This window comes from Pseudophryne corroboree, chromosome 4 (assembly GCF_028390025.1).
Source record: "Pseudophryne corroboree isolate aPseCor3 chromosome 4, aPseCor3.hap2, whole genome shotgun sequence".
Taxonomy (NCBI): domain Eukaryota; kingdom Metazoa; phylum Chordata; class Amphibia; order Anura; family Myobatrachidae; genus Pseudophryne; species Pseudophryne corroboree.
Window position 1 is genome coordinate 809,521,164 of NC_086447.1, and position 22,674 is coordinate 809,543,837.

General features: G+C 46.5%; 1 protein-coding gene across 1 annotated transcript in view; it reads left to right on the forward strand.

Moving 5' to 3' along the window:
* Positions 1-22,674, forward strand: part of SPRED2 (sprouty related EVH1 domain containing 2) — a 172,429-nt gene that overhangs the window by 108,318 nt on the left and 41,437 nt on the right. Inside the window, exons 2-3 of the mRNA XM_063918414.1 lie at positions 5,876-6,050; positions 17,566-17,734. Of these exons, the coding sequence (XP_063774484.1) occupies positions 5,876-6,050; positions 17,566-17,734 (344 nt within the window). The remainder of the gene's footprint in view (positions 1-5,875; positions 6,051-17,565; positions 17,735-22,674) is intronic.

Here is a 22,674-nt window from a genome sequence, read left to right on the forward strand (position 1 = left end):
GGAGGTAACGCATACACTGACTTGAACACCCACGGAGTTACCAGGGCGTCCACCGCCACTGCCTGTGGGTCCCTCAACCTGGAACAATACCTCCGAAGCTTCTTGTTGAGGCCGTCATGTCTTTTTAAGGTACGCCCCAAAGACTTGACACCACCTCGCGGTGTAGGCCCCACTCCCCCGAATGGAGATCGTGTCTGCTGAGGAAGTCTGCTTCCCAGATGTCCACTCCCGGAATGAAGATTGCTGACCGCGCCATCGCGTGTCTTTCCGCCCAGACGATGATTCTTGTTACCTCTGACATTGCAGCTCTTCTCTTCGTTCCGCCTTGTCGGTTTATGTAGGCCACTGTCGTTACATTGTCTGACTGTGCGCCAGGTCAAGGGACCCTCATGCGGTAGCGGTAGACGCTCTGGTGACACCTTGGGTGTTCAGATCGGTCTATGTGTTTCCTCCTCTTCCTCTCATACCCAAGGTGTTGAGAATAATACGAAGAAGCAGGGTCAGAACAATACTCATTGTTCCGGATTGGCCACGAAGGACTTGGTACCCGAAGCTGCAAGAGTTGCTCGCAGGGGATCCGTGGCCTCTTCCTCTAAGGCAGGACCTGCTGCGGCAGGTGCCCTGTCTGTTCCAAGACTTACCGCGGCTGCGTTTGACGGCATGGCGGTTGAACGCCGGATCCTAGCGGAAAAAAGGATTCCGAAGGAAGTCATTCCTACCCTGATCAAGGCTAGGAAAGATGTGACGTTAAAACATTATCACCGTATATGGCGGAAATATGTTTCTTGGTGTGAGGCCAGAGCTGCTCCTACGGAGGAGTTTCATTTGGGCCGTCTACTTCACTTCCTTCAAACAGGAGTGACTTTGGGCCTAAAATTAGGGTCCATAAAGGTCCAGATTTCGGCCTTATCCATTTTCTTTCAAAGAGAATTGGCCTCTATTCCTGAAGTACAGACCTTTTGTGAAGGGAGTGCTGCATATTCAGCCTCCCTTTGTGCCTCCGGTGGCGCCTTGGGATCTTAACGTGGTGTTACGTTTCCTCAAGTCACCTTGGTTTGAACCACTCAAAACTGTGGAGTTGAAATACCTCACGTGGAAAGTGGTCATGTTGTTGGCGTTCGCTTCGGCAAGACGTGTTTCCGAATTGGCGGCTTTGTCACATAAAAGCCCATACTTGGTTTTTCACGTGGATAGGGCAGAGTTGAGGACTCGCCCTCACTTTCTGCCAAAAGTGGTCTCATCTTTTCATGTGAACCAACCTATTGTCGTGCCTGTGGCTACACGGGACTTGGATGATTCCGAGTCCCTGGATGTAGTCAGGGCTTTGAAGATTTATGTGACCAGAACGGCTAGAATCAGGAAGACTGAAGCTTTGTTCGTTCTGTATGCGGCCAACAAGGTTGGTGCTCCTGCTTCAAAGCAGACTATTGCTCGCTGGATCTGTAACACGATTCAGCAGGCGCATTCTACGGCAGGATTGCCGTTACCGAAATCGGTTAAGGCCCACTCCACTAGGAAAGTGGGCTCTTCTTGGGCGGCTGCCCGAGGGTTCTCGGCATAACAGTTGTGCCGAGCAGCTACTTGGTCGGGGACAAACACCATTGCAAAGTTCTATAAGTTTGATACCCTGGCTGAGGAGGACCTCCTGTTTGCTCAATCGGTGCTGCTGAGTCATCCGCACTCTCCCGCCCGTTTGGGAGCTTTGGTATAATCCCCATGGTCCTTACGGAGTCCCAGCATCCTCAAGGACGTTAGAGAAAATAAGATTTTACTTACCGGTAAATCTATTTCTCGTAGTCCGTAGAGGATGCTGGGCGCCCGTCCCATTTGCGGACTTCTTCTGCAAGACTTGTATATAGTCATTGCTTACATAAGGGTTATGTTATAGTTTTTCGGTGGAACCGTGGCTATGTTGTTCATACTGTTAACTAGGTAAGTTTATCACAAGTTATACGGTGTGATTGGTGTGGCTGGTATGGATCTCGCCCTTAGATTTACAAAAATCCTTCCTCGTACTGTCCATCTCCTCTGGGCACAGTTTCCCTAACTGAGGTCTGGAGGAGGGGCATAGAGGGAGGAGCCAGTGCACACCCAGAGTCCAAAGCTTTCTTAAAGTGCCCTATCTCCTGCGGAGCCCGTCTATTCCCCATGGTCCTTACGGAGTCCCAGCATCCTCTACGGACTACGAGAAATAGATTTACCGGTAAGTAAAATCTTATTTTTACACATTGCGGTAGGCACGTGTCCCCATTTTACACAGTACAACAGGCAAGTGGCCCCATTTTACACATTGCGGCAGGCACGTGCCCCCATTTTACACATTGCGGCAGGCACGTGCCCCCATTTTACACATTGCGGCAGGCAAGTGTCCCCATTTTACACATTGCGGCAGGAAAGTGTCCCCATTTTACACATTGCGGCAGGATAGTGTCCCCATTTTACACATTGCGGCAGGATAGTGTCCCCATTTTACACATTGCGGCAGGAAAGTGTCCCCATTTTACACATTCCGGCAGACAGGTGTCCCCATTTTACACATTCCGGCAGGCAAGTGTCCCCATTTTACACATTCCGGCAGGCAAGTGTCCCCATTTTACACATTCCGGCAGACAGGTGACCCCATTTTACACAGCATGGCAGGCAAGTGTCCCCATTTTACACATTCCGGCAGACAGGTGTCCCCATTTTACACATTCCGGCAGACAGGTGTCCCCATTTTACACATTCCGGCAGGCAAGTGTCCCCATTTTACACATTCCGGCAGACAGGTGACCCTATTTTACACAGTACGGCAGGTGGTGGTGGGGGGGAGGGAGAGGGGCTGACTTACATTTGATGCGGTTATTCCCGCTCTTCAGCCGCCTCTCCCTCATCTGCGCAGTGCTGGCCGGCTTGGCTCCCCCTTCTCCCTCCTCCCGAGTGCCCAGCTCGGGGGGCGGGGTTTCGCGGAATGACGTGATTGCGTCGTGACGTCACGACGCAAACACATCATTCCGCGAATCCCCCCCCCCCCCCCGAGCTGGGCACTCGGGAGGAGAGGGGAGGGGGTTTGAAAGCGCTCGGTTGCACGGCTCGCCCGCCGCAAGAAACGGCACTGCATACACACTGGGCGGCTTTGAGCTGAAAGCAGCTCAAAACACCAATAGTGAGCTACTTTCAGCTCAAAATCACCCAGTGTGTATGGGCCTTTAGTCCTTGCTCCCAAGGCTCAGCCATGTCATGGCAGTCTCGGTTTCTCCCTAAGTGGGCACAGCCATGTCATGGCAGTCTCTGTTTCTCCCTAAGTCCTTGCTCCCAGGGCTCAGCCATGTCATGGCCGTCTCTGTTTCTCCCTAAGTCCTTGCTCCCAGGGCTCAGCCATGTCATGGCAGTCTCTGTTTCTCCCTAAGTCCTTGCTCCCAGGGCTCAGCCATGTCATGGCAGTCTCTGTTTCTCCCTAAGTCCTTGCTCCCAGGGCTCAGCCATGTCATGGCAGTCTCTGTTTCTCCCTAAGTCCTTGCTCCTAGGGCTCAGCCATGTCATGGCAGTCTCTGTTTCTCTTGCACAAAGGTTATTTTATTGGTGCGTAGTGTGTTGCCGCATTATAGATGAGAAGCCCTATGACAAATTATGGCAGTCTCTGTTTCTCCCTAAGTCCTTGCTCCCAGGGCTCAGCCATGTCATGGCAGTCTCTGTTTCTCCCTAAGTCCTTGCTCCTAGGGCTCAGCCATGTCATGGCAGTCTCTGTTTCTCTTGCACAAAGGTTATTTTATTGGTGCGTAGTGTGTTGCCGCATTATAGATGAGAAGCCCTATGACAAATTATGAAAACTTCCCTTGTGCTCAGCCAGAGAGCAATCCTCTTAGAAAGAGAGAAACACAATTCAAGATGATAGGATATACTTACACATGGCTGTATTTACATTTGGTGGTTATTTGTTTAATTTGCATTGTATCTAGTGTTTAGCATTTTACCCTTGTGGCTATTGCACAACCTATTTATATGTTTGTTGCTGTGGCGTTTGGAGAACTGAAAGGACGAGTCTCCTGTGTGGCTTTGTGATCTCCTCAGTCATCTGCAGCAGTAATGTACTTACTATTATGCCGTTGGTATGTTTCGTGCGGCTCTGTAACGCTGTCAGGCAGGGTGACATTTCTTAGCACGCCTTCGGCAATGTTGTTAAGCAGCTGCTTTTACAAAACTCCTTTGGTTTTCTGTAATCCTTAATTTCCTGTCATTCTAAATGGGTAGTGTTATGTACAAAGTAAAAGAATGCTTAATGCAGTGACTGCATTGTATGTACATGATAGAAAAATATGGTGGCTGGCTGTGGGGTAAGTATTCATGACCAGATTTAGTCATCTGCTAATATGTTTTTCGTGGTTGTCTCTATTTATGAAGCCTTATCCGCAAATACTTTTTTTCCTTAGGCGTGCATAATAAAGCAGGAAAGCTTGTTTATAGCATAGGGTGGCAGTCTCTGTCCTCAAGATTCCAGACCGTTCATGTTTTCCTGGTCTCCTCACAGAAATAATTGCCTTTACCTGAGGGTCTTTTCAAATGTCAGTGAGTAATATATACACCTGTGCACCTGCTGGGTGACCTGGAAAATGTGAATTGTGGGGTCCTGAGGACAGATTTTAAGAGCCATTGATGTATAGTATAGTTCAGAGGCTATAGTCTTAAGTCCAGAGGTTCCCAAACGTGGTCCTCAAAACATGAACCGATAGGATGTTTTTAGTATATCCATGGTTCCTCAACGATGGTTAAATCAAATTGACTGAGGGTACTAATTAAGTCATTGGCAGCCAGGAATGGATATACTCAATCCTGGACGTTAACCACTTGGCTAAAACATTCTTAACTGATTTTTTTTCTCTCTCTGGGCCAGATGTACTAAGCTTGAAAAGTGATAAATATCACTGTGATAAAGCACCAGCCAATCGGCTCCTAACTGCCATGTCACAGGCTGTGTTTGAAAAATGACAGTTAGGAGCCGATTGGCTGGTGCTTTATCACAGTGATATTTATCACTTTTCAAGCTTAGTACATCTGGCTGTCTATCTTTAAGGTATGGAGGTTAACTACATTGATGAAATGAGTTATGAAATACTCATGAAATAATGAAATCTGTGAAATGTAATAGCTAAAGAGATATTAATTTACAAATATATATAGAAAACAGATTAGTTTTACCTCTAGATTTCCAGGAATTGCTTGTGGTTGCACCCTAAAGATGCCATGGGGCGGATTCCGATGTTGCATGCTCCCCTCTGCTGAAATTCCATAAGAATGGACGTCTGTCAGAGCTTCTCAAGTGTTGCTCACCCATTACCCGCAGCTCACACTTTTTTTTCTCTCGCAGCCCTCAGAGGTGTGAGTAAAAAATCTGCTTAAAGTCCGTAGTTTGGACGCCCAAACACGGACTTTTAGATGCAAAAATAGGAACTTTAGATGGGTTTAGTTGCCTTGCACAGCTAAACCCGGAGCTGTCAGCCGCGTCAAATGCTAATGAGCGTCTTATCTGAGCAACAATTGAATAACACCAGTAGACTTCCCATTATAATGCCTAGGACGTAGATTCCGGGATGTGATTGATAACAACCGTGACTATTACAATTGGATTGTTACTTGGATATATTTAGGGGTTATACAGACACAGTGACACTGCAACAATTTTTTGCTATTAATACTGATGGGTCAGCGCCTTTGGGCGCCTATTTCGTGTCACTCGTGTCTATATATCTCCTGAGAAACCCTTTTGCGCGCAGATGATTCCGGTGCCTTGAATTATGGACATTTGAAGTTCTTTAGTGTACAGCTATGTACTGTATATTCTACATTATGATGTTCAGATCTTATTTTAATTGTATTTTTCCTGTCTTTTTTCCTTTAGTGACAACTACATAGTGCGTGTGAAGGCTGTGGTTATGAGCAGGGATGACTCCAGCGGGGGTTGGTTACCACATGAAGGCGGTGGAATCAGTCGGGTTGGAGTCTCCAAAGTTTACCCTGAGGGCTGCGGGAGAAGTGACTTTCTTATTCATGGAGAACGAATAAAAGATAAGCTGGTAAATATTCTTTTTTTTTAACCTATTTTAAAGGGGCTTTCTGCATTTTACGCTGGTATGGTTTTAAGCAACTTTTACCTAATTATTATACATTGCTAGTTCTTTTTAGGTTCCTTTTACCTTTTTTGGCATTCATTTATTGTAGATCATTGCAGTTTTTGGTTGCACTATGTTATTAGGGGAAACTGTTTTTTGGATACAGTTGTGAAGATAAAATCTCCCCATAAAATAAAAAGCTGGTTAAAAAGGAAAGAATAAAGGATAGTGTGGTGGTCGGCATTCTTTATGATAGTATCTGTTCCATAATGTGCATTGCTGCCAGTCTATCTTCTTTTTATATATTATACAAGGAGTAAATGAGTGCTTATAGCATTGGTCCAGAGGAAAGAGCAATTCCATAAGTATTTTACCCTATGGCACCACTCTCGGGGCAACAAAGCATTATGGGTGAAGCAGCGGGCAGCATTTACTAGTCTGAAATACAAATTCTAGTAACCGTGTATTGAATCATAAAATAACAATTGGATTGGTAAAGTTCCACATTGAAAATAAAATAGATGCAGTAGCTGTGGTTTGCAATAAACAGTAATAGGGAAATTAGTTCTGTGGGAAGTGCCGCTGGTATAGGCACGATGCCCGGCTGCACACACATCGGCCAATTACGGTCTTGCCACAATAGCAAGTTGGGCTATTCCACACTAAATCAACACAGGTTTCTAACTGACCGTCTCAGATTGTGATGCGCTGGAAATCATTTTGTTTCTTGATTTTTTAAAATACAATGTTCGTGAATCACTCAAAAATGAAAACCCTTACAGCAGGTGAATCCGATCATGATTCCAAAATAAAACTTTGAGGACTTATTTACAACAGTGTGAACAATTTTGTTGTTGTGGTCCCCCCCCCCAAAAAATATTTTAAAAATTGGCTTTTTGAGAAGAAAAAAAAAAAATTTTTTTTGATTTTCATATTTATCCAAATTTTTGGTGAAACAATTGCAGCTTTAAACGCATATAACTTCAAAACCGTTGTACTTATTATCCTAAGATTTGGGGGTTTACCTTAACACCCATGGCAGCATTTATTATACCAAATTTCATTTCAATCTGAAATGGCCAGTCTGGAACCTGTGTTGATTTGGTGTGGAATAACCCAGTTGCTGCTAGGATACGATACGTCATTTGCCCCAACGAAAGTCAAGTCCTAACTAAGGGTTCAGCATAAATATTACATAATGTGCAGGGTATGTATGTGCTTAGGTGGTTTATGTATGTATAAATTCTCTCTCTCTCTCTCTCTCTCTATATATATATATATATATATATATATATATATATATATATATATATATATATATTTTGTTTTTATTATATACAGTATGTGTGTGTTTGTTAAATGTATGTACATGTCTGAATGTAAAATGTGTGTTTGTATTAAACACTGGTCATGTATTTGACACTATTATGAGGTTAACCAAGGTTACAGCCTGTGTACAGCATTGGAAAATGAAAATAACTAGGTAATGACTTATCCTTACTTAGGTTTCGTGGGACAGGTTGAGACACTGAGCAAATCCCTGCTACAATAATTTTATCTATGTATTTTACATCTCTAGTTCTCAAGTTTGGACAGTATTCAGAGTGTTATATAACTGCCTAAATATCACATGTTCTGTTTTCTTTGCTATTCCTATGGGATCAGTTCATACAATTTGTTTTGTGCTGAAAATAATTCTAAAACAAACTGCAAAGTTGATGAGCTAATGTATTTTTGCCAGCAGGATTCTGCTTGTGTCTAGGTGTAATCAGAATATTGTCCACACCCAAGGTGTAGGCTGCTGCTTAACCCTAAGGGTGAGGGATTTTTAACTTGACACATCCCCACCTATAATTTCCTTTATTTAGTAACCTAACCTATAGCTTAAGCAACTATTTTTCTTGCCTGTGGCAATAGGTAGCTGCTCCTTTTTTTTTTTTTTAATCTTCTCTATCTGTAGTCCTTACCTTGTGCTGGTCACGGGCCGTGTTCTTTTACCTCTCAAGCTGTTGGATGTATTTTGGAGACGATAACTTGGGTGACCTATTGTGTCGTGAACTCTCACAAACCTTCTGGTGTAAATGATTGCTGTTTAGAATATACAGAACATGTATTGTGAGTGTGTATGGATACTATGCATGGATTATTTTGAATAAAGCAAGATTTCTCACTTTAGCATGAGATTTGTTAATAAAATATCCGGAAGGCACTCAACAGTATTTAAATATGCTTTCCATGATTTTGCTGATTTTAATGGCAATGGGCGAAAATGCCAGAGAAGCATTCCGGCACATCACACAACGTCTACAAAGTTCCTGCATTCTGGTGTGTAAACACAATCAAAACTGCACTAATAAATCACTTGTTTGTACCTGCTGACCGTTATTGACTGATAGAAGGTGCCCATCTAGAGGTCAGGATACATCAGAGATTATTGGAAGGCGACAGGGTGCTCTACAGGTCCGTACAGTGGGAAAGACAGGGCATACATATAATTAGACATACTTGGGCCAATTCAGTTGTTTTCGGCACTTAAACGGGACTGTTCAGATGCCCAAACAATTGTCACAATTCAGTTGTTGTTTTGGCGCACATACATATTTCGCATGTAACGCCCAAACAGACAGGTTTTAGCCTCGTAAAACAGCTAAACCCATCTAAAGTCCCGTTCAGACACCCAAAGTGCGCACAGTTCTTTTCGCACCTCTGGAGGCTGCAAGAAGAAATGTCATCCCCGTGGCTACTGGGCATCTAAACAGAGCAATAATTGGATTTCTTCAGTTTGCACCTCCTAGTGGTAGCTGCGGGATAAAACAATTGAATTGGCACCCATGTAGTCCATTCTAATGCACTTATGAAAACAAAGGATTTGGAGGGCCGTTCTCATGAGAGGAGGGGAGATGATTCGCACCATAAGCAAATAAATCCTATTTGGTGCATGCATACTGTACATATATGTACAGTATATAACGTCCTGCATACTGTACATATATGTACAGTATATAACGTCCTTCTTCTCTGGCTGTGGCATTATCATGTAATAGAAGTCATTAATCTGCTACATGTCTGCCATTAGGCATTGACACAATGCATTATATGCAGCATGGCGTATGACACTAGTTAGTCATTAATATGCAATATCCTTCCCTACGCTAAGCAAAATAATGGTTGCCTCTGTCAGCGGTTGTACATTCACTAGGCCATGCTGTTTATCCAAGCCTCAATCCTCTCCACCATATTACCAACTTTTCCACCCTTTTATTGTCGCAGTTTATTTTTAATTTTAACAATTTAAATTACTGTAAATGTTACTAAACCTTGGCCTTTAACACCATGGGAGTGATTCAATTGTTTATCATGCCTGATCTCCGGTCTAAAGTGACAAGACGTCAGGGCAATATTCAATATAGATATATATTTATTTTTATTATCGCGCACAGGCCGGGTTTAGCCACATAAGGTGGGTAAACCCGACCAAAGTGCTGGGTGCGATGCATGAAAAGTGCCATTTGGGCGCCCAAACGGGTCACTTCGCACACTTCAGCTGGCCAGCATGGGGTGGGGGTGGCAACATTTAAATTCCGCCCTATGTGTTTAATGTGTGCTGAGCGCATCTAACATTAGGGAGGAAATTCAATTATTTTTTGCGAGCCTGTAAGTCATTGGTTCCTCGATGGACGCGAATGCTGGGGGCACCTATAACTTGTCGCTCCCAAATGCTCCGGGTGGCTAAACTATTGCGCTTGCTGCTGTAACTGCAGTTTGGGCGCCCAAAAGCTGGACTTTTCGTGTAGAAAACAATTCCACCCCCTAGCAATGATCTGAGATGCACGTATGTGATTACATTTGCATTTCCAAATGCATTTACTCTAAAATAAAGGGGTGTGGTATGGAAGGTAGATAGTAACTAGGTCGACAGTGTCTAGGTCGACCACTATTGGTCGACAGTTACTAGGTCGACAGGTCAAAAGGTAGACATGAGTTTTTAATGGTTTTTTTTGTGTAGTTTTCTTCGTAGAGTGACCGGGAACCCCAATTAGTGCACCGTGGCCCCTCGCTCTTCGGGCAAGGTGCCTCGTTCCGCTACCGCTGCGCTCGGCACAGGTTGCCGCTCCCAATTGTAGTCCGCGTGGATCGTAAGTATGAAAAGGTTAAAAAAAATAAAAAATTTGTGAAGAACTCATGTCGACCTTTTGACCTGTCGGCCTGGAACATGTCGACCTAGAGACCCTGTCGACCAGTAGTGGTTGACCTAGTTACTGTCGACCTAGAGACCGGATCCCAAAATTGAGATAAAGAATGTTCTGTTTAGTTAACACGTGTTTAAAAGCTGGTTGAATGTACTTTTAAATAAATCTAAATGAGTAAAGAAGATAAGGTTTACATGTTGTTTTCTCTAACGTCCTAGTGGATGCTGGGGACTCTGTAAGGACCATGGGGAATAGACGGGCTCCGCAGGAGACTGGGCACTCTAAAGAAAGATTTAGTACTACCTGGTGTGCACTGGCTCCTCCCTCTATGCCCCTCCTCCAGACCTCAGTTAGAATCTGTGCCCGGCCAGAGCTGGGTGCTTTTAGTGAGCTCTCCTGAGCTTGCTAATAAGAAAGTATTTTAGTTAGGTTTTTTTATTTTCAGAGAGCTTCTGCTGGCAACAGACTCTCTGCTACGTGGGACTGAGGGGAGAGAAGCAAACCTACTAACTGCGGCTAGGTTGCGCTTCTTAGGCTACTGGACACCATTAGCTCCAGAGGGATCGAACACAGGACCTGACCTTGTCGTCCGTTCCCGGAGCCGCGCCGCCGTCCCCCTCGCAGAGCCAGAAGTCAGAAGCCGGCAGAAGCAAGAAGACATCGAAATCGGCGGCAGAAGACTCCTGTCTTCACATGAGGTAGCGCACATCACTGCAGCTGTGCGCCATTGCGCCCACACTACCCACACACTCCGGTCACTGTAGGGTGCAGGGCGCAGGGGGGCGCCCTGGGCAGCAATTAGGATACCTCTTGGCAAAAAGACACATATATACTGCTGGGCACTGTATATATGTACGAGCCCCCGCCATTTTATTACACAGACCCGGGACTGAAGCCCGCCGCTGAGGGGGCGGGGCCTTCTTCCTCAGCACTAACCAGCGCCATTTTCTCTTAACAGCTCCGCTGAGAGGAAGCTCCCCAGGCTCTCCCCTGCAGTATCAAGGTAGAAAAAGGGTAAAAAGAGAGGGGGGGCACATAAATTTAGGCGCAAAATTATCATAAACAGCAGCTACTGGGTAAACACTAAGTTACTGTGTAATCCCTGGGTTATATAGCGCTGGGGTGTGTGCTGGCATACTCTCTCTCTGTCTCCCCAAAAGGCCTTGTGGGGTCCTGTCCTCAATTAGAGCATTCCCTGTGTGTGTGTGGTGTGTCGGTACGTTTGTGTCGACATGTTTGACGAGGACGGTTACGTGAGGCAGAAACAGTGCAAGTGACTGTGGTGCCGCCGACGGCGCCGACACCTGATTGGATGTATATGTGGAAGGTGTTAAATGATAATGTAAGCTCCTTGCATAAAAGGTTGGATAACCAGTCAGGGTCTCAACCCGTGTCTGATTCTGCAGCTCAGAGACAGTCAGGGTCTCAAAAGCGCCCACTATCCCAGTTGGTTGACACAGATGTCGACACGGATTCTGACTCCAGTGTCGATGACGATGAGGCAAAGTTGCAGCCTAAAATGACTAAAGCCATCCGATACTTGATTATAGCAATGAAGGATGTATTGCACATACCGGAGGAAAGCCCTGTCCCTGACAAAAGGGTATATATGTATGGGGAGAAAAAGCAAGAGGTGACTTTTCCCCCTTCACATGAGTTAAATGAATTATGTGAAAAAGCATGGGATTCCCCCGATAAGAAAGTGATTTCCAAAAGGTTACTTATGGCGTACCCTTTCCCGCCAACGGACAGGATGCGCTGGGAATCCTCCCCTAGGTTAGATAAAGCTCTGACACGCTTATCTAAAAAGGTGGCCCTGCCGTCACAGGATACGGCCGCCCTAAAGGATCCTGCAGATAGGAAGCAGGAAAGTATCCTGAAGTCTGTTTATGCACACTCAGGTACTATACTGAGGCCGGCTATTGCGTCGGCCTGGATGTGTAGTGCTGTAACAGCATGGACAGATAATCTGTCTGAGGAAATGGATATCTTAGACAAGGATACCATTTTACTGACCCTGGGGCATATAAAAGACGCTGTCCTATATATGAGGGATGCCCAGAGGGACATTTGCCTACTGGGCTCTAGAATAAATGCAATGTCAATTTCTGCCAGAAGGGTCCTGTGGACTCGGCAATGGACAGGTGATGCCGACTCCAAAAAGCACATGGAGGTGTTACCTTACAAGGGTGAGGAATTGTTTGGGGACGGTCTCTCTGACCTAGTTTCCACAGCTACGGCTGGGAAGTCAAACTTTTTGCCATATATTCCCTCACAGCCTAAGAAAGCACCGTATTACCAAATACAGTCCTTTCGATCACAGAGAAGCAAGAAGGTCAGAGGTGCGTCCTTTCTGGCCAGAGGTAGGGGTAGAGGAAAGAAGCTGCACAACACAGCTAGTTCCCAGGAACAGAAGTCCTCCCCGGCTTCCACTAAATCCACCGCATGACGCTGGGGCTCCACAGGAGCGGTGGGGGCGCTTCTCCGAAATTTCAGCCACCAGTGGGTTCGCTCACAGGGGTGGTCTTCTGTATACCGGCGGTCGGGCTCCCGGCGCTCAGTATACCGGCGCCGGGAGCCCGACAGCCGGCATACCGACACTTATTTTCCCTCGTGGGGGTCCACGACCCCCATAGAGGGAGAATAAAATAGTGTGGCGCGCCACCGTGCCCGTAGCGTGGCGAGCGCAGCGAGCCCGCAAGGGGCTCATTTGCGCTCGCCACACTGTCGGTAAGCCGGCGGTCGGGCTCCCGGCGCCGGTATGCTGGTCGCCGGGAGCCCGACCGCCGGCCAGCCGTAGTGAACCCGCTCACAGGTGGATCCCTGGGCTATACAGATTGTGTCTCGGGGATACAGCTGGAATTCGAAGTGATGCCCCCTCACCGTTACCTCAAATCGGCCCTGCCAGCTTCCCCCATAGAAAGGGAAGTAGTGTTAGCGGCAATTCACAAGTTATATCTCCAGCAGGTGGTGGTAAAGGTTCCCCTCCTTCAACAAGGAAGAGGATACTATTCCACAATGTTTGTGGTACCGAAACCGGACAGTTCGGTCAGACCCATATTGAATTTAAAAGCCCTGAACATTTATCTGAAAAGATTCAAGTTCAAAATGGAATCGCTCAGAGCGGTCATTGCAAGCCTGGAAGAGGGGGATTTTATGGTGTCTCTGGACATCAAGGATGCGTACTTGCATGTCCCCATTTATCCACCTCATCAGGAGTACCTCAGGTTTGTGGTACAGGACTGTCATTACCAATTCCAGACGTTGCCGTTAGGTCTGTCCACGGCACCGAGAATATTTACCAAGGTGATGGCGGAAATGATGGTGCTCCTTCGGAAGCAAGGGGTTACGATTATACCATACTTGGACGATCTCCTCATAAAGGCGAGGTCCAGGGAGCGGTTGCTGATCAGCGTAGCACTCTCAGGAAGTGTTGCAACAGCACGGCTGGATTCTGAATATTCCAAAGTCGCAGCTGATTCCTACGACGCGTCTGCCCTTCCTGGGCATGATTCTGGACACAAACCAGAAAAGGGTGTTTCTCCCGGAGGAGAAGGCTCAGGAGCTCGTGACTCTGGTCAGAGGCCTCCTAAAACCAAAACAGGTATCGGTGCATCACTGCACGCGTGTCCTGGGAAAGATGGTGGCGTCATACGAAGCCATTCCCTTCGGCAGGTTCCATGCGAGGATCTTTCAGTGGTATCTGTTGGACAAGTGGTCCGGATCGCATCTTCAGATGCATCGGCTGATCACCCTGTCCCCCAGGGCCAGGGTGTCTCTTCTGTGGTGGCTGCAAAGTGCTCACCTCCTCGAGGGCCGCAGGTTCGGCATACAGGACTGGGTCCTGGTGACCACGGATGCAAGCCTCCGAGGATGGGGGGCAGTCACTCAAGGCAGAAACTTCCAGGTGCTGTGGTCAAGTCAGGAGACTTGTCTGCACATCAATATCCTGGAACTAAGGGCCGTATACAACGCCCTGAGTCAAGCGGAGCCTCTTCTTCGAAACCCACCAGTGCTGATTCAGTCAGACAACATAACGGCAGTTGCCCATGTAAACCGCCAGGGCGGCACAAGAAGCAGGGTGGCAATTGCAGAAGCCACCAGGATTCTTCGTTGGGCGGAGAATCACGTACTAGCACTGTCAGCAGTGTTCATTCCGGGAGTGGACAACTGGGAAGCAGACTTCCTCAGCAGGCACGACCTCCACCCGGGAGAGTGGGGACTTCATCAAGAAGTCTTCACGCAGATTGCAAATCGATGGGAACTGCCACAGGTGGACATGATGGCGTCCCGTCTCAACAAAAAAGCTAAAAAGATATTGCGCCAGGTCAAGGGACCCTCAGGCGATAGCTGTGGACGCACTAGTAACGCCGTGGGTGTTCCAGTCGGTCTATGTGTTTCCTCCTCTTCTTCTCATACCAAAAGTGCTGAGAATTGTAAGAAAAAGAGGAGTGAGAACAATACTCATTGTTCCGGATTGGCCAAGAAGGACTTGGTACCCGGAATTGCAAGAAATGCTCACAGAGGACCCGTGGCCTCTGCCTCTCAGACAGGACCTGTTACAACAAGGGCCCTGTCTGTTCCAAGACTTACCGCGGCTGCGTTTGACGGCATGGCGGTTGAACATCGGATCCTAGCGGAAAAAGGCATTCCGGATGAAGTTATTCCTACGCTGATAAAGGCTGGGAAGGATGTGACAGCAAAGCATTATCACCGTATATGGCGAAAATATGTTGCTTGGTGTGAGGCCAGGAAGGCCCCTACAGAGGAATTCCAGCTGGGTCGATTCCTGCACTTCCTACAGTCAGGAGTGACTATGGGCCTAAAATTAGGGTCCATAAAGGTCCAGATTTCGGCCTATCCATTTTCTTCCAAAAAGAACTGGCTTCACTGCCTGAGGTTCAGACGTTTGTTAAGGGAGTGCTGCATATTCAGCCCCCTTTTGTGCCACCAGTGGCACCTTGGGATCTTAACGTGGTGTTGAGTTTCCTGAAATCCCACTGGTGTGAGCCACTTAAGACCGTGGAGCTAAAGTATCTCGCGTGGAAAGTGGTCATGCTGTTGGCCTTAGCTTCGGCTAGGCGTGTGTCAGAATTGGCGGCTTTGTCATGTAAAAGCCCCTATCTGGTTTTCCATATGGATAGGGCAGAATTGCGGACTCGTCTGCAATTTCTGCCAAAGGTGGTATCATTTCATTTGAACCAACCTATTGTGGTGCCTGCGGCTACTGGTGACTTGGAGGATTCCAAGTTGCTTGCCGTAGTCCGGGCTTTGAAGATTTATGTGACCAGAACGGCTGGAGTCAGGAAGACTGACTCGCTGTTTGTCCTGTATGCATCCAACAAGCTGGGTGCTCCTGCTTCAAAGCAAACTATTGCTCGCTGGATCTGTGGCACGATTCAGCAGGGTTGCCGCATCCAAAATCAGTGAAAGCCCATTCCACGAGAAAGGTGGGCTCTTCTTGGGCGGCTGCCCGAGGGGTCTCGGCATTACAGCTTTGCCGAGCTGCTACTTGGTCGGGTTCAAACACATTTGCAAAGTTCTACAAGTTTGATACCCTGGCTGAGGAGGACCTTGAGTTTGCCCATTCGGTGCTGCAGAGTCATCCGCACTCTCCCGCCCGTTTGGGAGCTTTGGTATAATCCCCATGGTCCTTACGGAGTCCCCAGCATCCACTAGGACGTTAGAGAAAATAAGATTTTACTCACCGGTAAATCTATTTCTCGTAGTCCGTAGTGGATGCTGGGCGCCCGTCCCAAGTGCGGACTTTCTGCAATACTTGTATATAGTTATTGCTTACTAAAGGGTTATGTTATGTGGCATCAGTTGAGTGATGCTTGTTTGTTGTTCATACTGTTAACTGGGTAAGTTTATCACGAGTTATACGGTGTGATTGGTGTGGCTGGTATGAGTCTTACCCTGGATTCCAAAATCCTTTCCTTGTAATGTCAGCTCTTCCGGGCACAGTTTCCTTAACTGAGGTCTGGAGGAGGGGCAATGAGGGAGGAGCCAGTGCACACCAGGTAGTACTAAATCTTTCTTTAGAGTGCCCAGTCTCCTGCGGAGCCCGTCTATTCCCCATGGTCCTTACCGAGTCCCCAGCATCCACTACGGACTACGAGAAATAGATTTACCGGTGAGAAAAATCTTATTTTTTAATTGCATTTTAATAAGCAGAAAAAGCATTACAAAGATACAGTATTTGTATGTGAACTTGTGTGTCTGCACGTTTCCTCTCCTTAGTTAAGGGGGTGTCTGTAAGTGACAGAACCTGTTGGTCAGAAATTGGGCTTGTATGCTGTAAAAATACACTTATTGTCCGTCGTCCACAAACTATGCCGTATTAAGTGCTGTAATGTGATTAGAAAGGATTCCTGATTTTCTCCCATTTTTGTTATGTCCATTTCTTAAATCTATTTTCCTAGTTTACCACTTTAATATTTGTTCACTGAATTACATTTTCATATATCTATATTAAACAAGAGGGTAAAACATTTTATTAGTAGCTGGATGGTGCAGCAGTTTGTGTATTTTAAATGTCCAGGAGGTGAAGTCAGGTTAATTACACGCAGTCACATGCCTCTGGGCAAAGTAACTGCCAATTAAAGGATTGGTTGCATTAACTCTTTCACTTTACACGTACTGTATCACAGATAAATGAGAAGTCACCCTTCTTTCATTGTTTTAGACTATCTTATATAATGCGTCTCCTTTCTTTGTGATTTTTGTTTATTTGTGTTGAATATTCTTTAATCCTACTTACTGTAGGTGAAACCTGTATATAAAAGTTAATTTTAATATCCTGTTCTTGATGAATTAAATGGTAAATGCCTGCAAGGTACTAAATGCTATTTCATGGAATCGGTCATAATAACATTACTTTTAAATGGAGTATACTTGTTCCTCGATAGATCCAAATTGATCAGATTATTATATGCACACGTTACTAGTGACAACAGAGTGTTAATACCCCCAGTGTGCGTAGGCATGTTCCTAGCAACATATGTATGACCGCCATAACTGTTTGCGAGCTGTACCACCAAACGATTCCATTCGTGCTTACAAAAAACTTTCAGTGCCCTGAATTTCTCTGTCATGTTTCGGTTTTTAATGCAATTTGTGATGCGTTCTCTGGGAACATCGGACTTCTAGAAAATGGCATGGCCTTTGCTACCATTCCCAATAATCCAGTGGGCAAACAACGAAACTACAAATGTTTTCTTTTCAAGATTTTTTTTGTTCCCCTTAATTTTTTATATCATTTTTTTTTTTCTATTTTACCATGCTAGGTGTTATTGGAATGCTACTTAAAGAAAGACTTGGTGTACCAGAAGGCGACTCCAACGTTCCATCACTGGTCTGTGGACGAGCGGAGGTTCGGCCTCACCTTTCAGAGTCCCGCCGATGCGCGAGCTTTTGACCGAGGCGTGCGCAAAGCAATTGAAGACCTCACAGAAGGTAATGAAACTTAAGACCCGCATTCCAACTATTCTTTGCTTTGGGGTGTGGAGCGTGCGCGATCCGTCACATTCCACAGGCTCTCTTTCATGCTAGTGATACCAGAAGATCCCTGAAGCTGGATGACTGTTGGCAGGGAAAGAAAGGAGGTCTTTTCTAATTTGGTCTCAGGTTGTCTGTGTGTATGAGGAAAAGATAAAGTAAACGCGTATCCCTGTAGGCAGAGGGATGAGCAGTGTGTTCTAGTGCCAAGTAATCACTTTTTCCTGCCAATCATGGATTCTACTGAGATTATTGTACGCAGAGCGCACTATTTTCCTAGTAATCACTTGAGACTTTGGATAGTTTTTTATTATGCCTTCAACATGTATATAGAGCGATGGATTCCTGTTACTTGGCAGGACTACATTTCATTTCCCTGCTAAAATGTTGCCATAGCATTGCAGAACATGAGGCTTGTGTTGTCAGCTGTATGGGGTAAATGTATGAAGCAGTGATCAGAGTGGAGACGTGAACCAGTGGAGAAGTTGCCCATGGCAACCAATCCGCATTGAAGTAACATTTATAATTTGCATACTATAAAATTATACAGAGCTCACTTCTCCACTCTTATCACTGCTTCATACAGTTACCTCTATATAAAGTACACTTGTCATAGTTTGTGTTGTGTTTCCTATACCAGCCCATGTAATGATCTGCTGTCATTCAGCAGTTGTGTCTGACTGTGTACCCGACACTTACGCTGAGTGTATTTCATCCTCTATGAATTCACTAGGAAGACCACTGCATTAGCCTAACATAGAATATACGTACATCTATATAGCTAGCCTAGTAAAGGGACGCAGCATATGCCTGGGCACCTCAGTCCCTGCTAACTGCTCCGCTACCCCCCCCCCCCCCCTTCCCTCTCTGCCTGCTGCTTTGTCCCACTCTGTCCACAAACACACACCCTCCCACACTCCGTTCCATTACCCCATACTTACCGATTTCCCAGCAAATTGTTCCTTCTGCTAGGCTAGGGTGTGTCCTGCATGCATATTGGAGATGGGGCAGACCGTAGCAGATTATTATACAGACAGGTGTGTGTTAAGGGGGGTACTCACGGAGCGATCGCTGCTTAAAATCTAAGCAATCTGACTAGATTGCTTAGATTTTAAGCACGATCGCTCCGTGTGTAGCCCCCTCAGCAATAGCGATGCGCAGCCCCGCGCATCGCTATCGCTGCTGCTAGATTGGCCTGCATGCAGGCCAATCTAGCGGGTCGCTCACTTCACCCGCTGGGTGAAGTGAGCGGCCCCCCCGTTTCCCCCCGCACACTCAGCACAGATCGCGCTGTGCTGAGCGCCGGGAGAGATGTGTGCTGAGCGGTTCGCTCAGCACACATCTCTCTGACATCGGCCAGTGAGTACTGGCCTTTAGTTAGGCTCTGCATTCACTTTTAGAATCGTTAACTTAAGGATCTGTTTGTGATATGGAGAAATGGCCTGTATCGGGCAAAAAATAGGTGTTTTTGCCAGCGATGGTGCTTCCCATATTTACCAAGCCTCCAGGCGAGCGATAGTGATCACCTGATATTAATGGAAAAGCCTGTTTAACAAGTAGTGCTGTCGTCTAACGTTGTTGTTATCTTATGATGACAATAGCAGTATATTCATTTTCTGTGTGTTTCATTCTTTTCTATGTTTTTTTTGTTTATATAAAATTTGCTATTGGATGCCCAAGTCCAGGCCTTCCAGTGCAAAGTGCATTTACTGGGTCACTCATGTACAGAGGGGCCCAGGACAGGGCTAGTTAGCCTCTTCTTACTGCAGCCAGCCAGTGTCACCAGCTGCCCCTGAGAAGTTTCCTTGTTAAATTATGGTGATAGATTTTATTGCAACAATTTTACAGTCAACACAAAGGAAATCAATTGTTTCTCCCCGTAGCCGTCACTAGATGGCATCCAATAGAGTTTCTGTGTTAGCAAGCAAAAATGTGCAAAAAGTGACCCGTTTGGGCACCCAAACAGCACTTTTTCGTGTCACACCCAGCACTTTGGTTGGGTTTAGCCGCAAACCCAGCCTGTCTGTGCACGATAAAAAAAAATAAAAAAAAACAACAACTGAATTGCACCCCTGCAATCTCCCAACACTATAGACGAAGATTGGGTGCGCAAAACAGTAGACTTGCCCCCATAATGAGCTTACTCCATTGAAGTATGAAATCTTTTCAAGAGTGAAGTTGTCCCCATTCTGAAAAAAATATTAACATTTTACTGTAAATACTTAAGGTATGCACATCAAGATTCTGACTCCAATCTCATGTGTAGGTTGTGCCAAAAATGGCAAATCAAAACGGTCTCTTCAAATTTTATGAATTTTGAGGGTTTTTTTGTAGTTTTTGTTTTTTTTCTTCACTCTCATCGGCTCGTTCAATGTGTAATTGAAAGTAATACAGAATGGGATTGGGTGTCACCTCTTGGTTCTGAATTTAGATGGAACAAGTGTTTTTTACTCACATTTCTCTTATGTCCTAGAGGATGCTGGGGTACACATTAGTACCATGGGATATAGACTGGTCCATTAGGAGCCATTGGCACTTTAAGAGTTTGAGAGAGTGGGCTGGCTCCTCCCTCTATGCCCCTCCTACCAGACTCCGTTTAGAAGGATCCTGAGTTTTCCTAGTAAAATGTTGTTTTAGAGTTTTTTGTTTTGCAGGGAGGCTGCTGGCAACAGCCTCCCTGCAGCGAGGGACTGAGGTTGGGAGCAGTGTCCGCCCAGCGGGGTCTGAACCACAGTCTCCGCTGACTGGACACTGAGCTCCAGAGGGGTCTGTCTGATCGTTCTCCGCCACAGGGGACCGCTCGCCCCAGCAGCATGTCGCCACCCCCTTGCAAAGCTGAAGAATCTGTGACGAGTGAGACACCGACCCCCCTAGCAAGGGGGGTCGTTGTGAAGATGGCGGCAACAGGGTAGGAGCGCAGTATTAACTGCGCTCCAGGGATGGCTCAGCGGTACATGGTGCAGCGCTGTGAGGGGCGCCCTGAGCCAGTGCTACACCCTACACTGGTCCAGAAGCCTGTCTGGGTCCCAGGATCTCAGCCAGCACTAAATCCTCAGGCCGGTATAAGCAGAAGACAAGTGGGAAGACAGCGCCATTTTGGGGGCGGAGCTTCTCCTCAAAGCGGACCCAGCAGCGTTTCAGCACCATTTTCCTGCCTGCACAGCGCTGACCAGGAAAGAAGGTCCCTCCACAGCAACTCCAGCTATCTGTAAACGGTTCCAGGGGGTTGTAGAAGGGGGCGGGAGGCTGCAATATGACTGTGTATCCTATTAAGGTGCACAGTCAGCGCTGACAAGGCGTCTCCGGCTCCAATGTCTGTGTCTCTCTTGCCATTCTTGGGGGGAGGGGACTCTGTCTGCCCTCACCTGTGTGTGTGTGTGTGTGTGTGTGTGTGTGTGTGTGTAGTGTTTGGTGGTCTCCTTTAGCTATGTCCAGGGACACTGTGTCATATGCTGCGGAGGATATGTCCTCACAGGATGATCCCATTCCTTGTAATCAGGATAGCACTGGTTTAGCACAGATTCCAGCAAGGGAACCTGAATGGTTTTCCTCTATCAAATCTTGGATTACTCAGGTTTCTGACAGGGTTGCGAGTTATGAGTCTGCAACCCAGGTATTACAGAACTCCATGGCAGTATGGCCCGATTCTGGTACCTCAGGACGCCCCGCTATATACCCCCAAAAACGTGCGCTTGTTAACATCACGGAAGATGACACGGATACCGATTCTGATACCACAGACGGTAATGGGGATGTGTTGCAGGGGTCTGCCTCTCTTGCAAAGGGGGTGCAATTAATGATAGCCTCTATCAGGGATGTGTTAAATATAAATGATACCACAACTGAACAGGTTGAGGAGGCTTTTTTCACTGAAAATAAGGAAGCCTCGCTAACCTTCCCTGCGTCAAAGGAATTGAATGCTATATTTAAGAAAACCCTGAGAAAAAAATTCCAGATCCCTAAAAGGGTCCAGATGGCGTTTCCTTTCCCTGAGGAGGATAGGAAAAAATGGGAAAACCCGCCTATTGTTGACGCATTTGTGTCCAGACTCTCAAAAAAGGTGGTTTTACCTGTTCCAGGATCTACCGACTTAAAAGAGCCGGCTGATAGAAAAATTGATAATACACTTAATTCAATGTACACTGCTTCAGGGGCCATATTACGTCCCACTATTGTTAGAGCATGGATTGCAAGGGCTATAGTAAGTGGTCGGCTACCTTACTAGAGGATTTGGATACTATGGATAGAGGGGATGTTGAATTGTTTTTGCGTAACATTCACGATTCAGCAGGTTTTATGGTAGAATCCATGAAAGACCTGGGTTCCATGGCTGCGGGGATCTCTTCCATGTCTGTTTCAGCTCGTCGGGGACTGTGGCTGCGCCAGTGGTCTGCCGACACGGAATCCAGGAAAAGTGTGGAGTCCCTACCCTGCACAGGTCAGGCTCTCTTTGTGGAAGCTTTATATGCGTGGATATCCACGGCTACAGCGGGTAAGTCTCCGTTTCTTCCCTCAGCTGCTACTGCTCTGAAGAAATACTTCTCTTCATCAGCATCTCAGTCCTTTCGGCCTAACAAGCCTAGAAAGGCTAAACCGTCCAATACCTTCTTTAGGGGCGGTCGCGTTAAATCCAAGAAACCTGCTGCTGCAGGTTCCCGGGAACAAAACCTGCTTCAGGTACGCCAAAGTCCTCCGCATGACGGTGGACCGCGCGGCCTTGAGGGGGGGCCTGTGGGAGCGAGACTCGCATTCAGTCACGTCTGGGTATTGTCCGGCCTGGATCCCTGGGTGATAGATATTGTGTCCCAGGGATACAGGCTGGAATTTCAAAATCTCCCCCCTCACCGATTTTTCAAATCAGGCTAGCCAGTTCTACTGGCAGACAGAACTGTACTACA